Source organism: Gymnoscopelus microlampas (genome assembly GCF_963454915.1).
Source record: "Gymnoscopelus microlampas genome assembly, chromosome: 11".
Lineage (NCBI taxonomy): Eukaryota > Metazoa > Chordata > Actinopteri > Myctophiformes > Myctophidae > Gymnoscopelus > Gymnoscopelus microlampas.
Window position 1 is genome coordinate 16,946,363 of NC_139948.1, and position 26,667 is coordinate 16,973,029.

Consider the following 26,667-nt stretch of genomic DNA (forward strand, 5'->3'; position numbering starts at 1 on the left):
TTGTGTAGATAAAATGTTTCAAAGATATTCCAAATTTTTCACATTTTCGTCCAAGATGTTTTTGAAAATAGCAGATGTTTTAAAGGTGTCATCATGCAGCCTAGTTGCTTCTTTTGGGCTTGTTTTCCTAGACCTGGTTGCTTGTTTCTCTCGCAACACCTGGCGAATAGCAACACTGCCGGAAACCACGTGGTAGACTGGTAGTAGCTCTTTACACACATGCTTAGCAACAAGAACTACTTTTCCTGCGTAAGGTACAATACTTTATCCAAATAAAGAGTAAACGTTTTACATCAAACCATGCCGGGTCCATCGGGATTGAAGATCAACTCCAAGTTCGCGGAGAAATATGAAAAATACCGACAAAAAGAAGAGTTACAAAGACGTAAGTGTGTTATTGTAAGCTAGCATGCTAACATCCATAGCATGGGGTCTCCTCGTTGCATGAACGACAGTGAATAATATACAGCCTTCTGTAATGTTTTGTCTTTCTGCAGTGAAGGACCGGTATGGACATGAAGCTGATCAAAGCGAGTCAGGCTCATCAGACTCTAGTTCTGATGACAGTGAGGTGGTAAGTAATATAACACACACACACACACACACACACACACACACACACACACACACACACACACACACACACACACACACACACTCTCATGAAGCAGGTTGCCATTTGGCAAACTCGTGCTTTTATAGAACATTGGACTGTTATTAGACTGTAAAGACTGTCACTCCTTGTATCGGTATTTGCACTCATTCACCTCCTAGTGCATAGCTCAATGTCTATGTACAATGTATATGTGCTATACCGGGTTCATAACCTGTGCTGTGTCATAATCAGTCAATAAATGTGTAATAAATTATGATCATCAACATAATACAATACCAATACCATTCACTAACATTCAGGCCAGGGACTGATGTCGAATACCAGGTGAATGCAATTAACCACTTAAACCCTATACTTGGTTGACCGGAGTCCCTCTGGGCTCTATAGGGACTTTTTTGTTTTTGCCCTTAATCAAATATCATCTGAACATAGCAGATGTAGATCTGCTATATTCAGTGAAAGTCTTCCCCAGAATACTGGGGTTTAAGGGGTTTAAGTGGTTAACTGTATCAGATTTCAACACTAGCCCGTTGCAGAGAACTGTTCAGTGATGTATGATTCTTGACTTGATTTGCCTTCAGGAACTTGACCCTAAACTTGAAAGGGACTTCTACAGAACATTGTCACTGCTGAAAAAGAAAGACCCTAAGATATATCAGGAAGATGCCAAATTCTACACTGAAGAAGGTAATGTCATGCACAACTATTGTTGTTTGTTTGTTTGGGTGGTGGCTATTTTATCCCTCAGTCCTTATAGAGTAAATAGAGTAAATTTATTTTTGAGGTTGGGAAAGAGTTTAAATTTGAGACGTATTATACATTTCTCTATGGAACAATAATGGTTTGCATCTTGCTCTTGGGAAATGTTTGACCTCACTTAATCTGAAAAATATAGTGGAGTGCTACAGCATAACATCTCTAAGCAGGTGTTGGTTTGGAATTTTACTTTTTGAAACCTATACAAAACCAGGTATGTACAGGTTTTGTTATGTTTTCTTATTTGTCAGTAAATCACATCAATCTCTGACATACAGATGGATCCACAAGCAAAAGCCAACCTTCAACCTCAAAAGCTATTAAGCCAATGTATCTGAAGGACTATGAACGTAAAGTCATCTTAGAGAAGGGAGGGTAAGTGATCTACTCCGTACAAGGTTTTACAATAGGAACGTGAGCCATCGGACAGCACCTGTAAAGGAAATGTCATTCAGGTGCCGTTCATTCACATCCACACAGTTCTTTAAAAATCACACCTTGTGTGAAGGTAGCGGCGCCTTTGAATACATTATGTCATCGATATGTGTTTATAATGTGTTTATAGCCATGTGTCATGTGAAGCTTGACCAATCACTTTGTTGACGGGTCTGACCAATCAGAGCGTCGACGACAGATAAAGTTAAATTGAGGATCTAACTTTAAATAACTTACCTAGAAGGAGACTTTAGCCAAATAAAAATATATACAAAAAAAAACATGAGGAAATAAAAAATAAACCTTGACATCATAGTGATGTCATGAATAGTCCCCTTGCCTGACAAATCACAACCTTGACGGGCCTGACCAATCAGAACCTTGACGGGCCTGACCAATCAGAACCTTAACGGACTCTTGGATTCTCGATCGTCTCTATCAAACCATTCTGTCATAACGGATGACTGGGTCCCGAACTCAGACTTTCTATACATTCACCCTTCATCTGTTCTTGTATCTTTCTCTTTCTATTCGTCATATTAACTTTAAATAACTTACCTAGACGGAGACTTTAGCCAAATGAATAATAAGATGAAGTCATTGTCATCGTTTATATAGACATCGAATTCTATATTCATGACATCATAGTGATGTCATGAATAGTGACCAATCACAACTTTGGCGCACCTGACCAATCAGAACGTTGACGCACCTGACCAATCAGAACGTTGACGCACCTGACCAATCAGAACGTTGGCGCACCTGACCAATCAGAACGTTGACGCAAAAGCCAGGCATAGAGGGCTAATATCCGCTCTATACCTAAAGGTATAGAGCGGCTAGCGCCGCTAAAAATGGTACTGGACCAAAAATACTCATAAGAAGGGAATGTCTGCGCACGATAGACTGCTCTCCCATATTTTATTTAACCAACATCTCGCCCATGCAAGGGCTTCATCAGGCTCTAGGAATAGTTAAGCACCATGGATAATGTTGTATAGGGGTCTGGTGGTGTAATGTCAGTGGTTCAGAGTGCCAATGATCTTAAGTTAGTTTTCTTAGCTTTTTTAATATGCAAAATGCCTGGTAATGTTTAGGTATTAAATTACAGATGGTAAAGTTTGTGTGCCAGAGAGCAAAGACCCCACAAGGGAAAATGTGTGTTGTTAAAATATTTCAATAGTATTCCAAATTTGTCTGAATACATGCATACAAGCATTGCATCTCAATGCGTTGAGCTTGTAGATTTTTGAATAGTCGGAAGTATAAAATAGGCTGATAGTCCACTGCCTTTAAAAATATGTGATTGATTACATTTTTATTCACAGTAAATATGAAGATGATGATGATGATGAAGAAGACTACGATGATGAAGAGGCTGTCAAAAGAAGAGAGGTAGGAATCGTAGGATGCATTGTTATTATATTCATTCAGAATTGTTGATGTATGTATATGGTGGCAGCGATTTATTGTATTTCTTTTTTCTTTTTAAAGCGAGCTGCCTCTCCCAGTTACATTCAGGAGCAGAAGGAGCTGAAAGAGAGGTTTGATTGACGTTTGTATTAATGAACATGCATATAGATGAACATATATTTGTACATACGTATGTGTCAAAAGGATATAACACAAAGAAGCTTGAGGGTTTCTGTCCTTTGAGACTAAATGTGTGTGTAACTGTAAACTGAAAGCCACATGTTGGGAGGTATGGTTCAACCCGTCTACATAGGATGGAGCAGTGGTTTCAGCCCTGTCTACATCCTGTAGGGTTGTTCATTGGTTAGCATTGTTGCCTACAGAAGGTATGTCCTGTGTTAAAACCTGACTGGTGCCTTTCTGTGTGGAGGACATATTTACCTCATGTGCATGTGTGTTTTCTGTGGACCAACAGACATGCATGTTGTATAGCCACACACGCGTAGCTGCCGATGCCAATAGTTTATTGTGGACACAGAGACTGGAAACACGCCTATGTTTCAGACAGACAAGGCTACCTTCTTCAGGGGGAGTCTGTCTGTCTGAAACATAAACGTGTTTCCAGTCTCTGTGTCCACAATAAACTATTGGCATCGGCAGCTACGTGTGTGTGGCTATACTCCTTTATTCTTTGGAGACAGACTCCTGCCAGTGCATTTCAGCAAGGCATTGGCCCTAGAGCTAGATCTGGTCCCCAGGCGCTGCTCGGTGGCTGCCTACTGCTAGTAATTAGAGTGGGTCACATGCAGAAGACAAACTCTTGTTGAAATGTAGTTGGCGAAATAAATTAACGTAATATCACTAATGATGTGCCCATCACTTCTCTAGCCTCCGTAAGTTTGTCCAGGATAGCGATGAAGAGGACACTGAGGGAGAATCCAAGTTTCTAACCAGGAGAATTAAAACCCAGGAAGAGAAGGTCAGTCAGCGGAGGACGGGAATGTGTCCACATGGCTTATAATGTATAACGTCTGTCGGGCAGAAACCTTGTATCTCCATCTTGTTTTTTTCATAATTGAATTTTATACGTCACTACTTTCGGACAATAGTAGCTAAAATAGCGAATCTACAAGCACACTTGTAGATCTGAAAATGTATTTTTGAGAATATTTTTTTAACATTTTCACATTTTAATGACATAATAAAACAGGGGCACCAGGTTGAAAATGGTGAAGTCTGGGTTGTATAAATATTTAACTATAGAAAGGTATTAACAAGAGCTCAGCTTATGACTAAATTACAACTACATTGGATCCATTTCCTGAAAAGAAACAATTTTGGACATGGAAGGGTTCCGCCCGACAGCGACATTAATAAAGATACGCATAACAGGTAAGCAGCTGATTCACTGTTGGCATTGGTGTGACAACCCTCTTGTGTCTAGGCTCATGAAGAGGAGGATTATGTGGAGTGGCTGAAAGGCCAGAAGGAGTGGGAGGGACCAGAAGAGGTGCAGGACATGGTGAGTGTGCATCACTGAAGGAGACACAGATAGAGAGAGAGAGAAACGATTGAGAATCAATGTACTAAAGATGAACTGGAATGGAACACTGAAGTTATATTGGTGTTGACTGAAATTATGGTATTTTTTCATTCTCAAAGCAAGTCTTCATTTACTTTTTTGCAAGTGTTCATTGACCCAAAAAACATTTAGCTTGGAGTCATGGTTTAAGGAAATTGAGTGCGATGGTCAATAATATTAAAAGGCGATTCTGGCAATATTTTATATGAATCATATAGTTCTGTTGTACGGAGAACATCTGGAAATGTGTCTTGAGAGCTCTCTCTTGTCAGCTTAAGCATTGGCAAGAAGTGTTATGTCATATTTACACACATCCTCCTCACAAGTTAAATGTCTACAAAGTCGCCCTTTAAGTGCATATTCAGTTGGATTCAAGCATGTGCAACAAAGCTTCACATTTCATCACATTGTAAATGTGATTGATTGAAATAATAAATGACTGAACAGTATTGAATGTGGTGATGGCAAACTGATCAGGGATGTGTTTGCATTGAGACAGAAGTACCTGAGGGACTACTGGAATGACCCAGAGTTGGACAAAAAGGAGCGCTTCCTCAGAGACTTTGTCCTCAACAAAACCTACCTGGACGATGAACATGATGATGACAGGTCAGTTGACCGCCCATCACAAGTCATAGAATAGCTGTACCACCATATACTGTAGAAGTATACTGTTTCCGGCATATGGTCAAGTGAGCAATGACTTTGATCTGCCAACTTTAGCTTTGTTCTAATTAGTTTTACGTTTCGCCATCACATTTTTCCATTCTTCCTTTTGACTGTACTGTAACTATTCCTGGCTGCGGTTTGAAGGATCCCTACCTATGATGAAGTGGTCCAAGATGACGTGGACGACTCGGAGGAGGAAGGGGAGTCGTTCCTTCGGCGGCAGGAGGACTTTGAGAGAAGCTACAACTTCCGCTTTGAAGAGCCAGACGCCCTCCAGATCAAAACCTATCCTCGCAGCATTGCCACCTCTGTCCGCTCCAAAGACGACAGGAGGAAAACGAAACGGGAGGAGGTGAAAGAGAGGAAGATAAAGGTGGGTCTGAGTATCTGACAACGCCCCTTTCATCCACTGACTCCGTATTGGACCATTGTTCTGATCATTGGGCCGTCTGAATACAGAGATACACTGGACACAAAATAAAATGTATGTTGTTTTCATTGTTACATTGTGGTAAATGTTCATAATCATGACAGTCAGCATGGATCCTGGCAAACCAAAAAAACAACAAAAAAACTATAGGTCAACTACAATCTGTGGTATCGGGCAGTGATTTTTATATCTGCATCTCTAATAACTCTGCCTTTTCCCCTCATACATATCAACATGTGCTTATCATTTAGCTGATGTAGCGCAGGGATGTCATGTTATGCAATTCCTCATTTTCAGGAGAAAGAGCTGAAACAGGAACAGCTGAAGCAGCTGAAGAACCTGAAGCGCATTGAGATCATGGAGAAGCTGCAGAGGCTGAAGGAGCTGACAGGGAATGAAAAACTGGCCTTCAATCAGGAAGACCTGGAGCAAGACTTTGACCCCCAGCATCACGACCAGTTAATGCAGGTGAAAACACTGCAGGCACTGCTAAAACCTTTGCCCAAATAACAGCTCGACAGAAAAATCAATAGAATTAATACAGTTTAGTAATTGACTAATCTGTTTAATGATGTTTTGTAAACGTTTCTAATATGTACTATTTACAACGTCACCAAAATGAGCACTTGTCTTGTTGTTTTATAATATGGATAATACCAGTAAGACTCCCTAATCGGGAGATAAGCGACCGTAGGTCACATGTATACAGAAGAGGGCTGTAACGGCGATTGGTTCCTAGTTGTGTGGGCAATGTATAGTTTTGTTTGGTGGTCTAAGAAATGTGGTGGCAGGCATGTTGATGACATGAGTGTACACATACTGTGTAGTGTGTAGCAATTTGCGTGTTTTTAGGGGCAAAACTGTAGGAGTAGTGGGCAAAAATGTGTTGTGAAAAGCGGCCTGAAGGTGGCGCTAGAAGAGGGCCATGTGAGAAATTAGGGGTGGGGTGTCCGCGTTGCCTTGGCGGACGAATAGGTACCGGCCGCGGCTCTCCCGGACGCTCCTAGCCCGAGTTACGGCATTTTATGTGAGCTGCAGTGGCAGGGGGTCCTCCACTGGGGGCGCCACCACTTTTGCATCCGTTCTGGAGCACCAGGAGTGGGTGGTCCCCGGGAATGCCCCGTGAGCAGCCCCGTTGGGGTGGTCATTTGGTAATTTGTCCACATGTGCTCATTTTTTACACTTGGGGGTCCCCGAGGCAGCTGGGGGTCCCTGGAGCTCCGGGGGTCCTTGGAGGGTGTAGTTTGGCAGGTAAGGAGTGTGTGTGCAAAATCTGGCATGGATCGGGGCAACGGGTGCGGAGATATGAGCAGGGCAAAAGTGTGACGTGACGGAGGGACGCACGGACACCTGGAGCAGGTTTCTATAGTAAATGCGACCTACGGTCGCAATTATTATAAAATGAAAATATGTTTACCCAGCAGTCAAAACATAACAAGCAATTTCTTGTCTGTCTGGGTTCATATAGATTAAGATGAGCATTTACCGTTATTTTTACTTTTTTCAAGTCTGTGAATTAATTGCATAGGTTGATATATAAAATGTAATGAGTGTTAGTCTTGGATCACGGACGCAGTTTAAAAAGTCAATGCTCCGTATTGATGTGTACATTATAAGCTGTGGGTATTACTTCCAAGAATCCATCCCTGGAAATTAATTGACCACCCTCCTTCCACTGACAGTGCATATACAGTCATGCATAGAAGTCATATATGACAAAGGAGTCTGTTTAACTTTACAATCATTGTTAGCTGAATTATTTTGTTTTGTTGCTTTTATCTTCCTACAGAAATTGTATGGTGCTGAATTCTACGGTGATGGCGATGGAGAAAAGCCCCAGTTTGATGACAATGATGAACTCGAAGGTATGTTTTTGTCCTGTTTGTCTGTTGGGTGGTTGGGTGGTTACTCTACAGTAACCAGGGACATGGGAAATGGCTGCACTGAATGACTTGAAACTTGAAATAAGAGACTGCAGTGGTCCCTAGGTTACCTGATGTTTTGAAAGCAATTGGGTCTAGTCTGGGATGGTATTTTGCTTTGCAGTGCAATATGTGTGTGCAAATGACCAGATACAGTATGCAAGCTCTAGACCAGATCAGCATGGCTAATGTGTAAAAGAAACCAGGTTTTCCACAAGTACTGGGGAAAGCCTGGTGGCACAAGGTTAATTTGGCCAATTGTCATGGCAATTGGGTCACAGGTCATGAAAAAGGACAAAATCATGTATCTACAAGATAATAACGTGTCACATGTGGCACGTTGTGAGCTTGCAGATCTGCTATTCACTAGGGGTGTGCCGATTTCACTCATTTCACGATACAATACGATACACGATATTGGGCTCACGATATAGATACGATATATGGCACTTTTTTATTTTGAAAATATATGGGGGGAAAAAAAGCAAATGCAAACAAATACTTACTACTTTGCATTATTATTACTAGTCCATACCCGGTGAAGTGCGCAGGCGAAAGTAGTTGCAAACGTGGGGTTATTGCGTGTCCCGTTGCGGTGAAATCGAAAAACGGGCTTCGCAGTTCCATGCACAGGCAGAACAATTTTGGTTTCACCACATTTTGGTCTCAGATGTTTGTGGAATTAAAGGAGGATTATAGGAGAATTATTTTGTTTGTTTCTAAAACGATGCATATCGTCACGAAAACGTATCGCGGGACGATATATCGGCACACCCCTACTATTAACTATTCAAGAAATGTTTAAAGTATGGTGGTTAAAGCGGGGTGGGGTTTGTTGTGCCTGACACCACTTGTCTTGTAATGTATTGGTCTCTCTGCAACGGACATTCATATTAAGATGTGACTATTGTTTCTGTGTGTGTGTTACAGAACACTGGAACTGGGACACATGGACGGGCGAGGGAGAAGAGAAAGACTGTGGTGGGGAGGAAGAGGAGTATGAAGCTCAAGATCCAAACTGCGAGGACCCAGACTTCATTGTGAGTCACCTTGGTTCGAGGTTCTCATGTTTGGACAGAACAGACTTTTTTGTTGATGCTGGTTGTGTGATGCTATTGCTAATAATCTGTATCTGTTGAAAACAGATGGATGCAGACTATGACCCCAGTCAGCACACTGCCTCCAAGAAGAAGAAAAAAAAGGAGAGGAAGATGAAGAAGAAAGAGGATGCCCCGCAGATGGGAAAGAAGAGAAAGAAGTCTCACTTTGCTGAGGTCGTCACATCACACAAAGAAAAGCCTGTATTTGATCCTCGTAAGTGTCAATGAGTAAGAGTCAATGAGTCCTTGTCACATTCATGGCCCTAATTGTATGTCTTATTTGTATTATTTCGCTATCATTTGAATTTTAGATTTAATTTATTGCACAACGGAAAATGGAAACAAAGTTATAGGAACACTAGCCCATACCCACCATTTCAACAACAAGGCTACCTGAGATGCGCATATTTGAGCCCCGTGGCAGCACCCTCTGGTGGACAGAAGGTCTCATTAGAATAATCTTGCGCATGCTTTGAGCAGAAAAAAATATATAATATCCTTTCCTATATTAAAATTGGCTTAAGGGAGGACCATGTCACCATGACTCAGCCAAAACCATATCAGGAGTTCCCATTGGAGCTACACCGAAAACATGGAGTGTTGTCTAACCTGAATGTGTCGAGGCACAAACAAATCAGTCAGCACAAATCAGTGGCACAAATAAATCAGTCGAATCAGCTCGGCACAAAGCGGAGACTGACGGATACAGAGATCTCCATTATATGGGCTTATCACCATGGGCATAAACTTACCTCCATATATGGGCATAAAAGGGACATGGATTGACAGATACAGATATCTCCATATATAGGCGGCCCGAACCTAGTAAATAAAAAAACAGATGTGAAATAATTCGTGCTGATGAGATAAACTTCCTGAGGAACTTCAGAAAACATTTTACCTACAAACCTTTTGTAGAGGAATAAAGCATGATCCATGGGGACAAGAAGTAAATGTTAGATTCATATTATGCATTCCAATAACTGAAGCTTGCGTTTCAGAGGAGAAGAGTTTTGAGAAGTACCTGGACGAGTATTACAAGCTGGACTATGAAGACATCATTGATGACCTCCCCTGCCGTTTCCGCTACAGGGAGGTTTTGGCAAACGACTTTGGCCTGACCGCAGACGAGGTATGAAATTAATACAAGTATAGTTCTAGACTAGTTACTCATGCCACCTTGTGTCATATAACCTGAACTATCCCTTAAGATTATACTCAATTAAAAAAAATATTTTGGCTTTGGCCACTAGATAAATGTGATTGAGTGTAGATGTATTACCAATGTTGTGGTCCCCTAGTCCTGCACTGATGAGTCTACACGTGTGACCTGGTATTGCTGCCCTGCGGGGAAAGCTCTGACCAGGGAATGATCGCACTTTAATCTTCTCTCTGAGCAGACAAGGACAAACGGCAATTGTGAAATCAAAGGGCACAAAGGGGGATGATAGTTTATGTGGTGCTGGTGGGTGTCAAAAACGTAGAGGTGTTAATTGGAGGGTATAGTGCAGATGCATTGAATCCAAACAAACTGTACCGTAGGTTATATGAAAAATAAACTGGAAAAGTCCAAGGCACACTTGTTAAAAAGCCTTTTATTAATGTGTCTGATGTATGGAAAGAATAAACTAATGCTAGCCAAATCTCTGAAGGTGATTTTTCCTATGTGAGTTTACAGCCAATATAGCTTTTTATAAGCTACACAGCAGTCGGATTTTAGGCAATTGTGAAATGCCTCCATGTATGAATGATTTATGCTTTATTCCATTGGTTCTCAAAATGGTGTCCTGGACGGCCAGGGGTCCTTGAGGGGGTTCCAGGAGGCCTCAGCAAAATGAGGAACAGTTTAAACACTGTATATTTTTCTAGCTGTTCAAAAATAGCTGATCTACAAGCTCACAATGTGTCATGATGCTGTGTATTGTGAGCTTGTAGATCTGCTTTTTATTTTATTGCTTTTTATTTTATTGGCCAAATACATGAAAGTGAATTTGTATGTCCTTGACATGAAAATGTTTTGAGAACCATGCTCTATTCTAGCCTGGAGACCAGACGAATCTGCCAGTGAAAAAAAAGCCCTCCGTGATATTAGTCTGGCCATGCCAGGCTAGCTCTATTCAATATGTAATGTGTATGTAATATGTATATATAATATATGTAATGTATGTGGCTGTTGGTTAGATGTAACTCAGTAGGTTAATGGAAGACTTGGTTTCCCTCCAAAGGTCATGAAAGCTGATGACCAGGAGCTGAATCGCTGGTGTTCTCTGAAGAAGACTTGCATGTTCAGGTACGGATGCTACCCTTCACTTGAAACTGATAGATTTAGGAATCAAGAAATTGATCATGGCATCTTTTATTATTTTATTTATATTTATTTATTTATTATATTTCAGCTGTGACCCTGTAAGATCCTGTAATCTACTCTGTCTGATGGTCCAACATTTTCAATGGCTGCTTACAGTATATTAAGCAACAGTGTTGCTGTTGAAAAGAAGGAAAAAAAGAAAATAAATCAAGACTATAGTCAAGTCTTTTGGTGTTTTGTAGAGCAATGTAGAGCACGTCTTAACTCTTGGTATATTTAGAAATCATCCCGCTGTGCTGCTGTCCACACACAGTGAATGTCTTTACTCTCGACTCAACTATGTTTGCAATTAACAATTACAGATTATTTTTCAGATGATTTTAATCTGTGTCAATTAATTTAGACCCTAAAATAATTTTATAATAAAGTAGATAAATAAATAACAAATGCTCATTCCAAGTTATATTTAAACCCAAACAGACATCTTGAACTTGCTTAAAGCTGCACTAATTAACTTTCCTCTTCGGCCCTGGATTTGAGCCCGGTTTCCTGCGCAAGTGCTGCAATTTTTACCATTGAGCTAATAGAGCCGGCCTGCTTGCTCGGGGGATACATTTGATCTTGACCATAGTACAAAATTGTGTCAGATCCTGTATTTATGTGAGACATGACCTTTGACTCAATCTAAATGTCTCAATAGAAGAGCAGGGAGACAAAATATAACCACCCCAATTGTATAAATTGCATTCTATTAACATACACTACCATACAGATTGGAATAAATTACATTTTATTCATTACAAAAAAGTTATAGTGCCGCTTTAATATAAATATGCAGCAGTGTCATTTTTTACTTTTCATTTTATAATATAAAACAAAGACGAGCAGTCTCATTTCTGTAAATGGGACATACCGGTATTATAAATGTTTCACTGAACGTTTATTTGATGAATCGTTTCACCCCTCTGTCTCATTGTCCCAGGACTGACAGGGAGGAATTGGGTGATCTGAAGAACTATGAAATGAGGGGAAAGAACGAAAAGAAAAAGAGACAAATTCTTAGTTCCCTCTATACTGAGTGAGTACTGATCTGACTTTGCCTTTACTACTGTACATGCAGCCATACACTATGGCAAATCATTTGACCAAGATGTCTCTTAACTGCTTTTCTGTAGGGAGGATGAAGAGGAGCTAGAGGGCACGTCCAAGGTGGCCAAGAATAGAAGGGATCGTCTGCAGAATGCTGAGAAGCAAGGCAGTGGAGCAGAGGAGGATGGGGAACCAGGGACCAGTCTGTCCGTCTCCGGTGGCAGCTCTGCAGAAGGAACTTTGGGCAAAGCTGTCGGTGAGCTTCTGGATGTAGACGACAACGACGAGCTCTTAATGCCCAAGAAGAAGATGAAGCTTGAAGAGAACTCTCAATCGCTCACTGCCGATGAGGAGTCGGCAGGCCGAGCAGAGGAGGGTGACAGCAGGACTGGGGGGCCAAAACGACCCAACAAGAAACACAGGCATCCGGGTGGCCGCCTCATATCAAGATCAATAAGAGTGAAAATGGGTGGCCGTGAGTTCAGTGGACAAAGACTCAAAGCCTTTGGACTGAACCCAAAGAGACTGCTGTTCAGACAGCTTCACAGGCAGAAACGAAAAACTCAGGAGAAGATGGAGAAGAAGAAAAGCAAAGTGTGATAGTCATTCAATTCTGTTTGAAGCGTTGGCAGCTTGGTTTTGAAATCTGCCAAACTTTTACATTTCTCCTGATTTAATCATTATGCCAATTAACCCCTGGTGTGTATAGTCCCTTTCACTGGCACTGCTAACGCCTACTGTTTGGTCTGGGAAGGGTTGGAGGCAACCACATGGAATCGCTAGCCGCTTCTTTTCACCTTACAGTAAGGAGTTTCAGAGAAGGCATAGCACGTGCAGGAACACTTCCCAGTTTCGCTCCCTGTTGAACAGGTTCCCTGACCGTGACCAACCAGTAGGAGTCGCAAAAGAGAACGCCCTCTCCTGGCGACTTCCCACCCGTGAACACGGCCAATTGTGTGGTCGTTGGATGAATCGAACCCCAGTCTGTAAAGTTGTGGGGACGAAGAAGCACATATTGACAATAGGGAGTTAAATATTCATATCAACAACCGCTTAACATTCTTATTCAGGTTTTACTGATTATGCACACACACACACACACACACACACACACACACACACACACACACACACACACACACACACACACACACACACACACACACACACACACACACACACACACACACACACACACACACACACATATACAGTGTGTGTGTATATATAGATATATAGATATATATATATAGAGAGAGAGAGAGATATCTTTTTTTTTCTAAGTCTTTATTTGACAAATTGTCTGGCTGCCCGTGAAGCAAAAAGGGGACTCAGGCATTTGAGCCCATGTAGTACAAACCCTAACCACTTGGCTGTCGGGTGCCCCCTGATTCACTATGTCAAAGTTGTGAACACTGCCTATTTTGTACACACAATATACCCCATTTCTAAAACACAATTTGAGGGTTACAAATTGAAATAAACGTTTTTGTGAATGTAATTCAACTTGCTTTGTCTTTCAGTCAAATAATATAGATTTCATGGAGGTGCTTTGGTTATTTTTTTGTTTCCCAAATTACCTGCCTTTTTCCCTCCACTTTGAGATAACTGCCACGGGGCAAGTCTGGAGCTCTGTAAGCACAATGAGACATAGATCCCTTTGGGTTAAAATGTAATTATTTCAGGCAGAAGACATTGTCAGAAGTCCCCACCAGAAGGATAAACTCTGCTGGCTGATGTCACCTGAACATACTTCACTCACAAGCATACATATAACAATTGATAGATGGATAGATGGACAGACGGACTTTGATTGGAGCTTAGCCTCGGACAGTCATTCATTGACTACTAAGACAATATGCCATTTTGTGGTTTTGAAATTCCATCACAGGTGACAGACTGTCTCTGCCGATCTATGTTTTGGGGGTTTATTGACTTTTAAAAAAATCAGATAAACCACCCTGCGTATTAAGATGTTTCTACAAGCTTGTAGATCAGCTATTTGTGACACTGTCTTGCAATTAAGTATGAAATGGGGCTTTAGTGGGTATAGTGAGTCTTCACACAAAGGACTTCTCCTTTAATCTGAGAAATCTGGAATAAATGTAATTTATGTATGTTAGAGATATAATTGAAGTCATTTATTAAAAGTTCTTAAATGATAGCTCATTTTAACCACTTAGACCATCTATACTTAGTAAAATGGAGCTGAGTTGCACTACTTGGTGCTTTCTTTTTCTATCTACACCAAATGTCCTTGCCAAAAATAGCCAATCTATAAACTCACATTTTGGCTAATCTTCCCCAGAATATGCTGCTGCTGCAGACTTATTTTTCTTTTATTAATATACTATTTTAACACACTCAGGATTCAACAGTGCTTGCTTTTTGAAGTATGGTTAGGTGTTCTGAGCCTCCTGGATTCTTTGTACCAGAGCAATTTTATATTGTCTTGCGGGGACTGACGTCAGGCAATTGGCATATGCATCTTTCCTGGGATCCTTTGCCCTGTGCCCCTCTTTCAGTTATAGGCTTTCTTATTAAAATAATATAAAATAAATGTGTGTGTGTGTGTGTGTGTGTGTGTGTGTGTGTGTCTCACTCTCCAGCAGGCCCTCAGTGCTGACTCTCCAGAATTTAGAAACATGGCAAGCATTCGATCAAGGCATTCGATTTGTGAATTAATTCTCTCAGTGTTGTGTCACATTGTCAGTCTTAATTGTGGGTTTGTGGGATAAATCATTGTTAGTAAGGGCACTGGGATTAACAGAAGGGGCGCTAATGCAACGAATAAAGATGCCAACCGCCATAAAACCCCATAAAGAAGAATTTCCATCCCGGATGCAGGGTTGCCAAGTTCGCTTATTATAAGCGACTTCGGGCTTGTTTTTCTGTTGAGTTGCTTGTAAATATTGGTAGTTGCGGCGGGTTGCTCGCATTGCGACCATAGAGGTGATTGCGATGCGTTGTGAGCTTGTAGATCGGCCATTTGCAAATAGCTGATGTATATGTTTAAAGTGCTCATGTCATGTGGCCTATAGTTGCTTCTTTTTGGCTTATTTTCCTAGACCTGGTTGCTTGTTTCTCTCACAGAATCTGGCAACACTAGTTCCATCCCGGACGTGACGTAATTTAACGCGCGCTGAGAGAGGGACGTTTTGAATCGCAGAAGAGTCGTTTAAAGACATATTGAGGTATGTATTTTACATTGTTTGTACATTCCAGCAAAAATAATGTTTCTCTGTACACATCGACCCGTTTAAATGCTTTGACAGTTGTATGTAAAATCAGGACCACGAAGATGTAGCTTTTTCTGTCCGTTATGACGAAGCCAGCTAGATGTTGTGATAGCACCCGTAAACGTTCCACCGCTTTGATACATAAACATGAGCACAGCTGCGATTTCATATCATTCAATGGTGGAAAAAGTGCTCAATTTCAATTTGTTTTACTTACGTAAAAGTATCAATACTGCAATGGAGAAATACTCTGTTACAAGTAAAAGTCCGGAATTAAAAATGTACTTGAGTAAAAGTACAAAAGTATTGATATGTACTTATAAGTACCAAAAGTAGAAAGTACTCATTATGCAGAAAGTCCCACTCCCATTTCACAAGTTTTCAAATGTATCAAAATCTTTTGAAAAAAGATCTTCAAGCTCATGTTTTCAAATGATTGTAGTGGGGTAAAAGTGCAATATTTGCCTTGGCCCTCTGAGATGTAGTGGAGTAAAAGTATACTGAAAATTGGAAATACTCAAGTACAATTTTGAGGTATATTTTTTTACCTTACTGAAGTACAGTACCTACTACTTGAGTAAATGTACTTAGTTACTTTCCACCACTGCATATCATTTTTATTTTCAAATGTAACCGCATGTTTTATTTGCTTGGGTTGACAGTGATAGTGTATGTTTCATGCAGGGTGAAGACACGTGTGTGTGTGTGTGTGTGTGTGTGTGTGTGTGTGTGTGTGTGTGTGTGTGTGTGTGTGTGTGTGTGTGTGTGTGTGTGTGTGTGTGTGTGTGTGTGTGTGTGTGTGTGTGTGTGTGTGTGTGTGTGTGTGTGTGTTTTCTCTCAGCAGGGATGCAAACCTCACAGTAACATTACTATTTTGTCACCTCTGCAGTTGGTAACGTTGCTGTCAACCATGGCTCAATCTCGTGAAGATTTGGTGGAGATGGGAGCAGACTTGATTAACTTTATCAACAACAGCCATCTTGCAAAAGACCAGGAGCTTCTGACTGCTGAAATCAAGGATTCCGTTAAAGAGCACATGGAAATGAAGGAGGGTGTTAAACAGATGTTAAATGGCAAGTAGGAACAAACCAATATTAAATGGCCCTTTCCTTCCTCTTAGATTTGATTATGTTTTTGTATTAAAGGTAGGGTAAGTATTTTTATTTTAAATAAGTGTAAAATAGCTCTATATTCTGATAGGAATCATTGCATTGTTCAGTAGCAGGGGTCTCCCTGTCTCTGCAGCTCTTTAGTAAACAGAATGTACATTTTCAGGTCAGGATACCAATTTTATCCAATCAGGGGAGAGAACTCTTATAGGATACAGAATAAACGAGTGAAATTGGAAGTGATGACAAAGAAATTGGCAGACAAAACTGGAGCAGGAACACTGATTGGTTGAAATTGTCAATCCCCCTGAAAATATATTTTCTGTTTATTAAAGTGCGGGAGAGACGAGGAGACCCCTGTTACTGAACAAACAGTCATCAAGACTAAAGAAATTTAGTTTTCCCATTTGACATAAGCTGCTTGCTGAAAAAAAGCTGTGTGTGTGTGTGTGTGTGTGTGTGTGTGTGTGTGTGTGTGTGTACTGTTAAAAGTACTGGACATTGTGCTATTTTCATGTTATAAATGGAAGGAAGTTTATAAACTTTTAAGGTCTTGATAATTTAATAATTGATCCCTGTTTTGGGCATGTTGGCAAAAGTTTTCAAAGCTGACAATGTGTAAAATACAAATATATGTTTGCATGAAGTATAAAATAAAGACAAATGCATAGAATATATATATATATATATATATATATATATATATAATTTGTATGCACTTCTCGATTAATATATAGGACCACAATAGTAACAAGCCCTCAGGGCTTTCTATGTTATCCTTTTAGCAACATTGTATAATTTTACCACTGTACTCTTTGCAAACTGTTAAAGTATTAAATCAAAAAAGTAATCGCTAAGAATCGTTGCAGGCAGCCATACATGAGTGTCCCTACCTTATGACAAGGAGGAGAGGATCACATTACCATGAGGACTGGCCTGCTAGTTTCTTCCGCATTTGACAGTGGTTGTAATTTAATGCTTTGCTTCCATATTGTCATTGTCCATGCAAGTATGGAAATGGTGTGTGAAATTGGCTGGATGAAACTGCCTAGTGGAGATTAGACAAAGAATCGTCACAACTCATAACTGAGGAAGTAATCCAGAGTTGGGCTTTATACACATTGGTAGAGGTCTGTGCTGTACTGCTGCAGAGTTTTGAGTTCTCTCTAATCTCCTTCTGTGCCATTTCTATTCAGATCTGTCTGTGTCTGAGCAGAACTTGGGCCAGAAGCTGCTGGACATGGAAGACAAGAGAAACCATCATCTGCAGGAGCTTGAGAGTTTGGACGAGGAGCTTAGGAAATTAGCAGAAAGGAGCCAAAATAAAGACTCCGAAATTGAGTATCCTTGATACATGTGAGAGTGTGTGTGATTGATTAACTTGGTGGACCCTTTTTTCCCCTTTTTGTAATAGTCCTTACATTACAGTCATTTAGCAGACACTTTTATACAAAGCGACTTACAATAAGTGCATTAAACATAGGTAGGGAACAAAACTACTAATCACCAGAAGTATTAGTGCATTCTCTTCTAAAACAAGAGAATCCTTACAAAGTGAGTTGGCAATGGGTTCGCTCGCCAGATGTTTTTTTCGTTAGGGTTTTATTTGTTTTGTAGTGAATGTTGATGATGTTATGTGCGTTCTTTACTGGTGTTAATTGCTTGTTCAAAAAGGGTTTTCTTGTTCATTCTTATTTTCAAAATCATTTAAAAAATCTTCAGGTTTTTTGAAAATGGATAAAAGCTCACAACAAAGTATATGTGGTTAAGAGCTCTTTTGTAGACCAATGGGGTGGGGAAAAACGGGTATTTGTTTCTTAACCTGCCCACCCACCAGGTTCCTCCAGAGGGAGCTAGAAAAGCTGAAAGCCTCTGAATTAGAGATTCAGAAGCTGGAGCAGGAGGTGGAAGAAGGCACTACAGAGATCATCCCCGAAGCTCGGTGAGTCCCATTATCATTTATCGTCATAATGTTCTCCCATCGGCCAACTGCCTGGTACCGTTGCCTTCAGTGATAACGCAACAGATGGTGCAAACGTATTCAGTACAAAGGTATTTGGGTTTGCTACAGCTCGGGGCTAGGCAGAAATATAGATTTCAGAATCGGTACACTACACAGCCTATGTGGTATTGTTTCAAATATAGGACCACTTGTGTTATCCTTTTAGCCTTAATGTCTTACTGTACCACGTGCTGTTTACATTTCTGACAAATAAAGAATTCAAAATAAAAGTCAATGGTCATTTGAAACGTATACAGTTAAAGGAATTAAGGGTCTAGGGGTTCCGTGTTTTGCTCATGGAGTACCTGGGATCAAAAAATGGGACCCTTCCACTTCCTAGGCGACAGCTTTAATTAGTAGTAGCACCAATTGTTTTCTTTGCACTCTATTTAATTGACCATTTACCTTGTTTGTTGAGTAGGGTTCATGCCAATTACTCTGATCTTGTGCTTTTGTAAGTCGCTCTGGATGAAAGTGTCAGCTAAGATGCCTAAATTCAATTGTCATTTTGTTGTTGATGAGCTGCTCTGGCCTTTGTCGTTTTCTGTTTTTTTTCATCAGGCACATTGCTCAGCTATACCACAACATAACCAAGATTAAGTGGGAATTCGAAACCGAGCCAAACATTTTAAAAGGAGGTATTTGCCCTCAATCAGTTTCTCTTCAATCCTAACAGCTAAACTATGTTTTCGTGGGTATTCAGTGTTTTTCATCTGTTTCTCTTCTTCTTAGTGCACTATGGCGCTGACCTGGCCACTCCCATCAACATAGATACCTCTAAGGTATCTCCTTGTGAAGTCAGCAACCAGCTATGGGCTCTTATAAGCACTGAGTGGTAGACCATCCAAAGCTCTCCAATGTCTTCTGAACTAAATAGTGGTGTCTCTTCTTGACAGTTTGTGAGCGAGTTTGTTTGCACCTGTAGTCTGTATTATGTACTGTTTTGTTATAGTTGAGGTTTCTACTAGTGACAAGAGGATTACATGGGTTGTGGGTGTGCATGTATGCGGCAGTATATTTCAGTTCCGAACGGATCATTTTTGATAACCGTAAATAACTTGTCATAGTGAACACAAAACAAAGTTATTTTCTGTTTTCAAGGGTGTTTTTTTGTGTGTGATAATAAGCCGCTTGCTGAAAAAAGCAAGTACAGTAGTGCTCTCTGTGTGTGGGTGGGTGTGTGGATGGGTGGACTGCTTAGACTACTGGACATTGTGGTATTTTCATGTTATAAATGGAAGATAAACGTAAAATTACTTTTAAGGCCTTGATCATTTAATAATAAAACAATTGATTAATAATTGATGATTAATAATTGATCCCTGTTCTGGGCATTTTTATACATATAATTATATAATACATAGGACCGCAATGGTAACAAGCCCCCAGGGCTTTTTATGTTATCCTTTTAGCAACATTTTGTAATTTTACCACTGTACTCTTTGCAAACTGTTAAAGTATTCAATCAAAAAAGTAATCGCTAAGAATCTATAGTTGCAGTCAGCCCTGCATGAGTGTTCCTACCTTATGACAAGGAGGAGAGGATCACGTTACCATGAGGACTGGCCTGCTAGTTTCTTCCGCATTTGACAGTGGTTGTAATTTAATGCTTTGCTTCCATATTTTCATTGTCCATGCAAGTATGGAAATGGTGTGTGAAATTGGCTGGATGAAACTGCCTAGTGGAGATTAGACAAAGAATCGTCACAACTCATAACTGAGGAAGTAATCCAGAGTTGGGCTTTATACACATTGGTAGAGGTCTGTGCTGTACAGCTGCAGAGTTTTGAGTTCTCTCTAATCTCCTTCTGTGCCATTTCTATTCAGATCTGTCTGTGTCCGAGTTGTTTTCAAGGGTGCTTTTTGTGTGTGATTGTATGTGTTCTATCTTTAGTCTGTTTCTGTAACTTCTGTTATTAACCTTTTTTTGTGTGCTAAAACAGAACTCACTTCTGCAATAAACTGCTAAAGTGTCTGCCACCAGGTGGCACTGCAGATCCATTTAATGTGTCTAACTTTGTTGAACATGAGGATAGACAGACAAATTGTCAAGATTGGAATGAAATATTGTTCAGGTGTAGAGTGTAGTGGCTGAAATGTGCCTTTTAAGGACACTGAAATCCCCACTTGTCATCTCACTTGATAAAATGCAGTGCTAACCTCTGGGGTCACAGAAATGGAACAAAAACCTACTAATGTTATGGAAAAAGAGGTCAAGACAAAATGCTTATCTCCTATCAAGTCAACTATTATGTCACTAGCCTGTCGATACAGTTAAAGATATTAGTCTGTTTACCTACCCTTAAACCTTTTTGTGTGCCTCTTTTGTTCACTATTTATCTGTGGAACCGAGTTACTCTAAATGTAATGCGTCAACTCCTACAACTCGTACAAAAAGTGCTCGTCAGGTTGGAAGTCCCCAGTTCAAATATGATTTTGGGGGGTTGCAGTCTGAAAAGGTTGAGAACCCCTGCCTTACAGCATGGTTTTGTAGCCATGTAGTTCGATGTGTGGTCATTTAGGCAAGGTGGCAGGTGCTGGATGGCAACGTTCATGCAAATTCTCATGACCACCCATGAATGTGTCTTTGTACCACATTGCAAGTAAGGCATTGAATAGTGTTCATCTGTATCTCAACCAGTCGCATGTCTCCTTCAAGACAGGGTTTTAGGCATTATTCTTTTCTACATAGTCTTTGTCTTTCATCTATGTTGTTGAAAATTATGTCAGTTTGAACAGTTGGTCACAAATACATGTGCATGCATTCCTAAATTGTACATTTTGCTAACAGTGGATTAAAAATAATATAACAATTCTTATTAGTAAAACAAATTGACTTTCTGGCCACTGTTGGATACAGTAAAACTAACCCTTCATGAGATCGAGATTGATAATTTTACATTTTAAAAACTGAAAGAGGCAAAGTGCTAGGTAAATGTGCTATTTAGAAGATATTTAGTTCTTGGACACACAGAATATCATAAAATAACATCGTCATATGTTTATTTGTCATTTTAATGTACATATAAAACATTGGCATCATAACTTAAATACAGCTTTGATTATACCTCTGATAAGCTCAGGGAGACTAATTTACACAGTATACTGTTTGGCAGTATGACAGGAATAGAAATGTTTTAAGTACAATCTGATTTCGTTCATCGGCATGAAAATGTTCGACAGCCCATGCATGGATTGCGTGGTTTTCGTTTGGACATACTCTACTATGTGGGAGAAAATAATCATAACCTGATCATAAATGTCACAGTGTACAGGAGGAATAATACATAAATATCACTTCATTGCGTAAGAGCTAAACGTTTCCCCAACAGCAGTGCTCTTAGGAATCTTGTTTTTGTCCACAATCTACCGTGGACTTTTGGCATGTGATCGCTACATTCTTGTCCATAAAACCAGGAAGGCGTCAACAACCCTCCATCATTAGCTTTATTGCTCCCCATCATGTCTGGTGCTACATATGTTGAAGGGACCTCCAAAGCTCTGAACAACCACCTCAAGCCTCCATGTGACGTGGTATGTGCATCTCCAAGCCACCAAGCCTCTGATCTTGGTCGAGGGGACTTCTACCCAGAATTCCCGCTCTCCCAAGTACAGATGACAGAAATTACATGGCTTTGGCTACAGTTTTTGGGTGTGGATGCTCAAGAGTTTTCAACAACATGTCATTATGTGTTGACCACAGAAGGAGAAGAGATAAGGATGAATCTCATGTTGGATTTTTTGGCTGTCGTCTGTTGATGTACATCATCCATTTACGTTTTTATGTCAAACCTTCAGCATGGGGTTTTTAATTTTTATTCTGTTGACCAAGCCACTGAATAAATTGCCAGTTCGGTAGACGTGTGGTCCTGACATCTGCACTCCAAGTACATAGAACCATGATGCAGTCTTTCACCATCTATGAAAGGATATAGTGCCAATTTTCACAGTATGAACTGTGGATATGTCATTGCAAATTGAGAAGAGCTAGCCAAAAAGTCCTGACTATCTGCCCTTGAGAATAATGCCAAAACTGAGTGACATTCCTTATGATGTGTTCTCAATAGTACATTATATTATAGACTAGAGGACCAACCAGGGAGAATTGGTGGTCCAACTCTTAGTTCATAACATAGTACTTAATCTCAGTATATTAAGTCACTGAGCAGCAGTCATGTCTTAGACATCCAAGCTTTAATAGTGGATGGTGTGAAGTTTCCGGAAGAGACTGTAGTCTCCAGGCCCTCCAGTCTGTGAGACGCAGCATCAGCCTTACTGGTGCTGCATTCCAGGAAAGGGATTCCTATCTTCTTCACATGTCCATCTTTAGTCAGGAGACAGTGTCTGCAGAGCAGTCTGAGAATGGCCCTCCTCATGTCCTTGCTGGTCAGGGTGTAGATGAGGGGATTGAGGAGAGAATTGAACATGGCAATGCCTAAGAAGTAGTCGGCTTTGAAGAGCACTTTGCACTCATTGGCCTTGCAGCTGAAGTCCAGAAGCAAGAGGATGAAAAGCGGCAGCCAACACACGATGAACACTCCGAGGACGATCGTGACCGTCTTTAGCAGAGCCATGTACTTCTGAGACTTGCGGACCAAGCCTTTGCGCTGCGGACCCGATCCCAGCCGCTGGGTGTTGGACTTGACGATGTGAAAGATGCGCACGTACAGCACCACGATGGCGAGCAGGATGGCACTGAAGACTGTGATGCAGAAGAGGATGTAGCTTTTGGCATAGAGGGGGAGGACGGTGGAGCACTGTTCTAGATTGCCCATACAGTTCCAACCCAGTACAGGCAAGACGCCCAGCAACACAGACAGCACCCAGCTAGCTCCAATCAGGCCAAACATCCGTCCCTGCTTGTCCCCTTGGTAGGGCTTCATCCGTACCATGGTAACATGACGCTCTATGGCAATGGCCAGCAGGCTGATGACAGAGGCAGCTAACATGATGAACACACCCCCTTCCCTCAGGAACCACAGCACGGGGGTCATTTTTAGTGAGTTGGCCCCTGATGTTATAATGTTCACCATGTAAGTAAAGCCGGCTAGCAGGTCAGAGAGAGTCAAGTTGCCCAATAAATAGTACATGGGCAGATGGAATTTCTTATTCTTCCAGATAGCCAGTAACACTACAGCGTTCAACAGCACAATGAGCAGGCAGACCAGCAGGAAGGCGATGGCCTCGGGTTTGAGTCCGTCCCTGTATTTGTTTTCCTTCAGTTTGCCTGTGAAGTTATAATGCTCCATGATGACATCATTGCTTTGATATGCCCGGAACATCCGGTCCAGGTACCCTCCTGATGCGGTCATGGGCACCGCAGATGGGGCCACAGCAGCGTATGCAGCGTGGGAGGCTTCCGTAGCCATGTTTTTAAAATATTTGCGATGGGAGGTTGTTGCCTTCTGTCCGTGTTTTGTTTTGTTTTGTTTTTTACATCCACTGATAGTGTCATATAGTCCTTAGGTGGTGCATGATTTCTCTTTCAAAAACTATTACAAAAAATTGAATGCAGAAATATATTCCTCAGGGAGAAAAACAATGTCTTTGGATTTTTAAGTCTGTTACGGTGGATTTGTTCCCTTCTGTTCTCAATGGAACAAATGTTAGTTGATGGTATTGGTCTTTTCCTTGTGTTGTCAAATCAGGGTTCCTAATGTGTCCACTAAGGGGAGGCAATGAGAGCCACCAAAAACCTAGAAAATGCAATAAAGAGAGAGAAAAACAAACAATGTTAGAATATTATTATGTTGATACTATAAGACAGGAGAAGAATGAAAAGCAGACAATCGATCCATTATCCAGTTACACACTGTAGGCCTATTTACAATATTGTGATTGTGAATAGACTAAACATCCCATCCCTGTATGAATGTAATGCCAAACAGTGAGGGGGTAAATAAATTACCTTTTAGTAAATAAAATGTGAGAAGATTCAAATATTATGAAAAAAAATCTTCAACATTGTAAAACACAAGGAAGCATAATTTAAGTCATGGAAAAAAAACGTATAATTAAGTAGACTAGGCTACTATGTTTTTTTAGGTGATCGTATTTAAAATAGAAAGGTGAGTTAGAAACCAGATGGAGATAATAACAAGGCTACTGAGGCGATTTACGGAACCTAGTATAATAGATAATCTACAAAAATGCATATATGCATTAAATTAGCCAATGTCTTGGTTTATTCACATTCGTAATTTCGTAGACATGGGGGAAAAGTTATAGACTATATTTCAAACTATGGTACATTTAGTCTTATCTCCAACATAATGGATAGCCTAATCAAAGTAACGAATAACTGATACGAGAGCCAATAGACCACTGTTTCCCAAGCAGTGGATCGGGACCCATCTTTGGGTCGCGGACCATTTTTATGGGTCACGGGTAAATATGTATTTTTTTCCGTATAGGCTACATTTAAAAATAAATATGTAGCTTTTCAAAAGATTACAAAAAAAATCTAAACACTAAAAACCAACTTTTCATCAATTCATTTTTCAAAGGTATTTGATAAATTAAATGAAAAAAAATCATATAATGTCCATAAATACATTTAAATAAATGTTTAAGAAGTAGTGAAACTAGCCGATCTACAAGCTCTTCGTGCCGCTTGTGAGCTTGTAGATGTGCTATTTTCACTGTTTGAGTCCCGGGCAAACGTCTAATTTCTCTTTTGGGTTTTTGAGCTAAAAAGTTTGGGAACCACTGCAATAGACTACCACATAGCCTAAGTACAAACCGTTGTAATAGTGGAGATGCACATATAAATCATAGCAAACACACCTGTAAAAAAGTGGAGAATATCCCGTTGAAAGTTGTGAATTGGCAGTTATATCCCACGGTCAGAGAGCAGAACACACGCTCCTTCTGTCGATCACCCTGTGGGCCACAGTGACATTAGAATGTGATGTGAGTGGATGCGGGGCAGGACTCAACATGAAGTGGGTTGGTCTTTTCTTTTACCCTTCAACGACGGTTTACCCCCTCCCTCCCTCCCTCCCTCCCTCCTCCATCATGACCCCATGAGTTCTTCTGAAGTTTACACAGCAAAGTCCTCAGTGTTACTTAACTCACAGAGGTGGAAAAAGTACTCACATTTTTTACCTTTTTTTAACTAAAAGTATCAATACTGGAATATAGAAATACTCTGTTTCAAGTAAAAGTTCGGAATTCAAAATTGACTTGAGTAAAAGTACAAAAGTATTGGTATCAAAATGTACTTCAAGTAGGCCTACCAAAAGTAAAAGTATCATATTCATTATGCATGAAATGTCCCATTTCACAAGTTTTCAAATGGATAAAAACCTTTGAAAATAGCTGATCTACAAGCTTGTATATCGTCTATTTTCAAATGGCATAAATGTATAGGGCTGAAGTGGTTAATGTTTGTTTAGTAATAATAATCAAAATGTACAAAGTAACTTAGTAAAGTTTTCAAATAATTGTAGTGAAGTTTAAGTGCAATATCTGTCTCTGAGATGTAGTGGAGTAGAAGTAAAAGTATAGAAAATTGGAAATATAGTAAAGCAAAAGTACCTCACAATTGTATACAGTACTTGAGTAAATGTACTTAGTTACTTAACACCACTGTTCTTCTGAACAGTTTAAGTTTACACAGCAAAATCCTGAGTATTAACTCAGAGTGTGTAGACTGCAAATGGACCCTTATGGGTCATTTGGTTCACTTTTTACACGCTCGACGTTAAATTAACAACTAATTAACCCCGCCCCCCCACCCCCAGGCAGTCAACCATGAGAATGTTATGTTTGTAAAGGAGGACTTTATCGGGTTATCCTCGGGCGTTGGCACGTAGAGGATGTGAGTGATAGCATTTCTGTCATAAGCTATTTGATCTGTTTTTAATTTTATGAGCAAAGTTGTAGTAGGCCTAAAGCATGACTCGTTTTTCAGGTTTTTACAGTTCATTAAAAAAGATCTCTCGCTCTGTCTCCTCTTTTTCCCATGACTTTGCCGCTGGAAAAGAAAGAACACA

At 40.3% G+C, this 26,667-nt stretch overlaps 3 protein-coding genes across 4 annotated transcripts; 2 read left to right on the top strand and 1 right to left on the bottom strand.

Moving 5' to 3' along the window:
* Nucleotides 1–204: 204 nt before the first annotated feature.
* kri1 (KRI1 homolog) lies at nt 205–13,821 on the top strand. Its single transcript, XM_084072570.1, has 18 exons — nt 205–385; nt 498–574; nt 1,198–1,303; nt 1,651–1,747; nt 3,136–3,202; nt 3,302–3,351; nt 4,109–4,199; nt 4,665–4,742; nt 5,302–5,411; nt 5,616–5,844; nt 6,199–6,369; nt 7,691–7,766; nt 8,754–8,863; nt 8,969–9,137; nt 9,925–10,055; nt 11,149–11,213; nt 12,214–12,309; nt 12,407–13,821. Exons 1-18 carry the CDS (start codon nt 301–303, stop codon nt 12,918–12,920), a joined length of 2,322 nt encoding a protein of 773 aa, XP_083928696.1. The 5' UTR covers nt 205–300; the 3' UTR covers nt 12,921–13,821.
* Nucleotides 13,822–15,475: 1,654 nt separating this feature from the next.
* Nucleotides 15,476–20,671, top strand: spc24 (SPC24 component of NDC80 kinetochore complex). Of its 2 annotated transcripts, none has more exons than XM_084072166.1 (6): nt 15,476–15,514; nt 16,449–16,632; nt 17,865–18,009; nt 18,506–18,610; nt 19,232–19,308; nt 19,403–20,671. In XM_084072166.1, the coding sequence occupies exons 2-6, from the start codon at nt 16,470–16,472 to the stop codon at nt 19,507–19,509; spliced, it is 597 nt and encodes a 198-aa protein (XP_083928292.1). In that variant the 5' UTR covers nt 15,476–15,514; nt 16,449–16,469; the 3' UTR covers nt 19,510–20,671. The 2 variants fall into 2 exon arrangements, 1 of the variants encoding a protein (XP_083928292.1); XR_014601826.1 differs by lacking the exon at nt 15,476–15,514 and having other exon boundaries at nt 16,419–16,632; nt 19,403–19,772; nt 20,526–20,671.
* A 975-nt stretch (nt 20,672–21,646) lies between these two features.
* s1pr5a (sphingosine-1-phosphate receptor 5a) lies at nt 21,647–25,570 on the bottom strand. The gene is made up of 2 exons (XM_084072042.1): nt 25,457–25,570; nt 21,647–24,366 (listed from the first exon to the last, which is right to left on the bottom strand). The coding sequence occupies exon 2, from the start codon at nt 24,037–24,039 to the stop codon at nt 22,843–22,845; it is 1,197 nt and encodes a 398-aa protein (XP_083928168.1). The 5' UTR covers nt 24,040–24,366; nt 25,457–25,570; the 3' UTR covers nt 21,647–22,842.
* Nucleotides 25,571–26,667: the final 1,097 nt, after the last annotated feature.